Source organism: Talpa europaea, assembly GCF_964194135.1.
Source record: "Talpa europaea genome assembly, chromosome: 3".
NCBI lineage: Eukaryota > Metazoa > Chordata > Mammalia > Eulipotyphla > Talpidae > Talpa > Talpa europaea.
In genome coordinates, this window is record NC_140069.1 from 43,099,857 (window position 1) to 43,105,856 (window position 6,000).

General features: G+C 40.0%; 1 protein-coding gene across 1 annotated transcript in view; it reads right to left on the reverse strand.

Moving 5' to 3' along the window:
• ZC2HC1A (zinc finger C2HC-type containing 1A) overlaps positions 1-5,730 on the reverse strand; it is a gene marked incomplete at both ends in the record, with an annotated part of 45,732 nt that extends 40,002 nt beyond the window's left edge. The window contains one exon of the mRNA XM_084229426.1: positions 5,616-5,730. Coding sequence (XP_084085552.1) covers positions 5,616-5,730 — 115 coding nt within the window. The remainder of the gene's footprint in view (positions 1-5,615) is intronic.
• Positions 5,731-6,000: the final 270 nt, after the last annotated feature.

A 6,000-nucleotide genomic window follows, 5' to 3' on the forward strand; every position in this document is an offset into this window, starting at 1 on the left:
GGGCAGTGATTGATCAAATGCTGCCAGAACTTGATAGAGCTGAGAGAAAATTCTCAGCTTTAAAAAAGAGATTTACGGGACTCCCTGGTGGCGCAAAGGGGTTAAGCACCGCACTATGAAGCAATCTGCAGCCTCTGCAGCACAAGTTCAATCCCCGGCCGGCCAGGGAGCAACCCACATGGCTCAGCAGACCTCTCCTGTCTCACCCGCTGCTCCCCTCAGCAGTGTATTTCAGTCAGTCTGCCTGTTCTGTTTCCCACTCTGTCTCTGGTATATCCTCTCACCCTCCACACCTCTGGCCTGTGCCCCAGTTCTTGTGTACATAAATAAATATATCTTTAAAAAAAAAAAAGCAACCATTTTTTAAAAAAAGAAATTTACTGTGCTGTTATTTCCCCCAATAGATATCCTTTCTACCCTTAGGAGTTATTTAGAACCAGTGTCTCAGTAACACACTTTTTGAAAAACCGATTTACATTTACTGAGTAGGTCTTCACTACTCTCATTCTCTCTTATCTGAACTGCAGACAAACTACTATATTAAAATAGATTCATTGATACAAGTATTTATTAAGCACCTGACATAAGACCAAAACTCTGATTATAAGTTTGAGGTATAGACCATTATAATTTGACCCTTTCTGTTCTTTTTCTCTTGGTTTCAAAATTTCTCTCTCCTAAACCCAAGTTTTTCAAATCTTATGGGCCAAGAAGGGTTTGACCTGGTTAGTACTCAAACATCCAAAAATACTAGGTATGGTAGACTTTTTCTGGCACATAGTCACTACTTAATAAACATTAAAATAACTATTTTCTCCTTCTACTTCCCTTTTTTGACAATTTTTAAAACTCCTTAAAGACTCCTCCTGACTGCAATTTTCTTTCCTGATCAAGCCAAATCATCGGTTCAAAATTTCTTTCTTGGTTTTGTTAAAAATAGTTTTTCTGGGTGAATGCCTCCATTTGCTCTCATTTACAAGCTGATGACTACTAAACTAAAAATTCCAGATAGATATATCCAAGTACCTAAGAGACTTTTTCACCAACTCCCCACTAAGAACTATACAAATACAACAATCCTAATGCCAAAAGCATTACCTCATTTCCCAAAGTTGGTCTTCCTCTTTGGTTAAAGATTTTATTATGACCTCGTAGTTCAAGCTAGAAAACTGCTTTATCTTTTACTTCTTTTCCCGAGCACATCCAGCAGTCACATCACATTTTCCCATGACAGATATGCCTTTTAAATCTATCTTCCCTTTTTAATTCCTGTCACTTTGCCTTACCTCAAATGCTCATCACATTATGTGTTTCCAATTTCCCTCTTCTTCAACCTATTCTGCTGCTAACGTTATCTAGTGACTGCCCACAATACTAAGTACCCCAGCACTGCTCTTAGTAAAAACACTTTCAGTGTTTTTAACCTTTCAGTAAACAAATACTGAGGGTGCCTCCAATGTGTGAGGCACTTCACTAAATGCCTTATGACTATTTAAAATTTAACATAGTTCAACTATTTAATAGCTCAAATTTTATAGCTGAAGAAGCTGGGGTTCAGATTAAGTAAACTACCCAAATCATAGAGCTAAAAAGAAACAAAGAAAGGCCTCTCCAATACACTGACTATTTAAAAATACTTAGCATCCAGGCCTCCCTGGTGGCACAAGGGGTTAGGACGTGGCACTATGAAGCTATTCGCAGCCACTGCATCATAACTTCGATCACAGGCCAGGGAGCTACCCACTGACGCAGCAGACCTCCCCTGACTCACCCACAGCTCCCCTCAGCAGTGTATTTCAGTCAATCTGCCTGTTCTGTTCTCCATTGTCTCCGGTCAATCCTCTCACCCCCAACACCTCTGGCCTATACCCCAGTTCTTGTATGCATGAATAAATAAATCTTTAAAAAAAAAAAAAAACTACCTAGCATCCAACTCAGGGCCAAAACAAACAAACAAGCAAGCAAACAAAAAACCCACTGAGTGTGAGATAAGTTAATAAAGATGTACTAGGTATTTAGACGAGGGAAAAATAAAACAAAAAAGAAATTCTAAAAGGGGGTTGAGGGGCGACTCCTTTCAATTAGAAAAGAGCAGGCTTTTAATCATGTTTTAGTGGGCAATACTAAGATTTATTAATTCAGGAGTCCAAATGAGGAATGGGCAGCGTGATCTCTGTCACAATTGTTAATAACTGTTTATCAGAAACCTTAAAAAGAATGAGAATACTATATATATAGATAAAAATATAGTGTTTATCATATCTCTATTTTACAGTTGGAAAGTTATGAGAAATTAGAACTTTGCTGAATCTAAAACTAATTCCTGTTGCCCTTAGATATACCTATACTGCACAAGATTCAGGTAAAAAGAAATTAAAAGCTCTTATTACTCACATACAGTAGTGCTCAGATACAGACTATACAAAATCATGAGCAGTAATAAAGATTTGGTTTTGAAACATAATCCAATAGTTCATTTCTTCACAATCCAGGAAGCATAAAAGTCACACTAGACAAAATAAAATTTTGTGCTTTATGATCTACATGCAAATAATTTAAAGTTATAAAAAAGAGTACAATTATCTTCGATAAAATTTTTCAAGTGTCCATGTTATTTTTTGGTTTTACAATTAAGATTAGTCTGGTAACTGGTTTCAACTAGAAACATGAGGCTAATGGCAAATAATACAATATTTGCTCGATTACTATGCCATTTAAGCAAACTCTTGAAGATTTTCTACTGGATACTGCAATATATTTTTATTCTACTGGATACTGCAATATATTATAAGATACCTTGAAAATGCTAGACTTTAACTTCAAATAGAGCAAAAACTTGAACTTATCCACCAGTGTATCAATGTTTATTGAATGAAGAAATGACTGAATGAATTAATGAATGCTAACCTTAAAACTAAAACTTCAGACCTTGGCATAGGGTAAACTAATAGGGACTGACTAAAAAATAAAAAAAAGAAAGGCAATGTAGTAACATTAACAGAAAATTCTCAGATTTTTATTTTATCAGTTTAAACCACTTGTAACTACCAATATTCAATTATTTTTCTCCACAAAAAGGATAATTCCATTTATTTCAACCTAATTGGTTATAATTAAACACATCGTCGTTAATGACAGTATCTCCTTTCGTTAAAAAAAAAAATCAAATGAGCAAAGAACAGTATTGCTTAACATTATACATCACAAGTAGGCCCATAAAACATGCCCATCACCATCATGGCACACCATATTACATGAGAATTCATGTATTTCTCTACATAATTGAGTATTATAATAGATTTTCATTATATTTTGAAAGCATTCTTAGTAAAGACTTAAATAGTAATGTCTTACTACTGCTAAAATTAAGGTTTACTAAATCATTTGCTCAATGAGAGCAGGGCTTTGACTGTTTTTATTCTTTGCTGCAACTCTAGACAAAAGCCACTTAGCTAACAGCAAATAGTTTTAAATACCTACTCTGTGTCAGACACTGTTTTAGGTGGTTAGCATACAGAATTTTACACCCTGATAAAGATCTTTACCTTAATTACAAATTAAATATCTGCAGATATACTGTGCTAAGGTATTTTATTGTATTATGTTAACTTTATGAGAATTCCAGAATCCATGATACCACTGAATGTGCTATAATACTTTCACAAGTTTCAAAGTTTATTAAAAAAAAAAAAGCTGAATCTGATCTATTTAAACTTCCAGTTTATAATTATATCTGAGTGAATCTCATTCTCTGATGATTCCTAGAGACCTGGTCCATGCAAACTTAGGAACCCTGGGTTTTAACATACGTTCCACTGGAATTCTCTCAGAAGTGAAATAAAATTTCCCAAATTCAAATCTGAAAATTGTCTTTATTGTTCTTAGTAAAACCCAGAAAAATGTTTGAGCCAAAAAATTTAGGAGAGTAATGTGAGGAGATGATGATATCTGCTCTTCATAGAAACAAACAAAAACCCTAACTCCAGGAGATAGCTACATAAAAATATCTGAAAAGTGGGCCTCTCCGGTGGCGCAGCGGTTGAGCGCTGGGTTGCGAAGCTGCCCGCAGCCTCTGCAGCGCTGGTTCGATCCCCGGCTGCTCCCCGGCCACAGGAGGAGGGTCCCACATGGCGCGCAGACCTCTCCTGCCGCCCGCTGCTCCGCTGCTCCCCTCAGCAGTGTACTTCGGTCCTTCTGCCTGCTCTGCTCCCCGCTCTGGCTCTGGTGAATTCTCTCACCCTCCTGCACTTCTGACTGTACCCAGTGCTTGTATAAACCAAACAAACAAACAAATAATAAATAAATAAATAAATAAGACATGCCTCTAGAAAATTAAAAAAAAAAAAAAATATCTGAAAAGTAAGGAGTGTTGTCATTACAATTGTCATTTTATGGAAATTTGAATAATCTGCCTACAATAAATTAAGCCAAGACCAAAACATTCACAGTTCATAATATATTGCAGCTACTCACAAAAAGAAAATTATCAGAATTCCTGATTATCCATTATCCTCAAAGTATTTATTTACTAAAGGAACTTCACCTCAGAGCAAGATCAAGAAATACTCTAGTACTTGTTATTACATCTGCTTATTGGTGAGCTTAGGTCACTGCAAAAAGTTACCAGGTAACCACTTTTCACTTCAAATATTTCACTCTCTAGCAAACAACATTGCACAGGGTTAATGAAACAGCTTATGCTTAATGCAACCTGAATCTATTTAAATTAAGGGGGGGGAAGGCGAAATCAAAACAATAGGCTCTTTCACTTCTAAAGACTTATTCCTCATCCGAAGGATTAAACACAATTTGAAAAATATTCTTGGAACTGTTATTGCCAATGCTTGTTGGGCGTTTTCCTTTGTTGTTTTTAAGCGACTGTTGCATTACACAGGCTAAAAAGGGTAGAGAGAACAGAGAAAAAGTAAAAGAACTGGGAACAAAGCAAAATCTGGAGTCATGGCTACAACATAAGAATAAACCCAAAGAAAGATAACAACCCAAAGCCGGCTCTTCCTTACTGAGCGTCGTAAAAAACCATTAAATCCTCCTGTTAGTTTATTGTCCGGGAAATAAAGCTGGTCAGTGACAATTCCTTGGAAGATGCTCTTGGCATGCCTCCCATAGAAAATGTCATAAAAACGGGGAATTGGTTATCAAGGAAAACTGGCCAAGGAAAGTGTCAGAAGCTGGAGGTTGGAGACACACCCGGGCCCCTGGAAACAAGGGCGGCAGCAGGCCGTGGACATGAACGGAGAGTCCACTTTGTAAGAGAATAAAACCTGATCGAGGGCTGTGATCACCAAACTGACATCAGGAGTCAGGCAAGACCAGAAAATGGTCTAGGAAGGGGCTCGCGGCGGAGTCCCCAGGCTGGACCCGGCTATGGGTGGGGAACCCCAGCTGAGGACAGTCGGGGGGGGGGGGGGGGCCGCCTGCGGGATCATCGCTCCCGGCGACCGGGGCTGTCTGGCTCCCGCAGGACCCGGCCGCTGGAGACGCGGCGGTGTCCGCCGCTCTGGACCTGCCGCGACTCCCCGGTGCCGGTGCCCAACAACCCCCAGCTGCTCTGGGGTCGCTTTAGACGCCCGATCGGCATCCTTTCACCTCCTCACCTTCCATACCCTCCATTACGCCACCTTCTCCCGGTCGGTGAGATTCTCCAGGCAGAGCCCGCCGCCGCCCAACTCTCGCCGTAGCAACGCGGCCGCACCTCCCACCCGCTAACATCCCGGGTTCCTATTGGTCCGAGGGTGAGGGGGCGGGGTTTAGGAGGGCGGGGCTTCGGGGAGGCACGCCTCCCGCAGTGGAGGCGCGGCCGCCCCCAAGCGCGGAGCTTTCTTGGTCTTCCTGCCCGTCAGCCTAAACGTTTCAGATTGCATTATGCCAGCCCACAGCGCCTTTGTTCGGCGTCAGCCTTCGCTGTCTCATGCCTTAGCCTTCTGTTTAAAATATCTGTGCAGCTGATGATGCTCCCCATGGTCTGTTTCTCTGTCATTC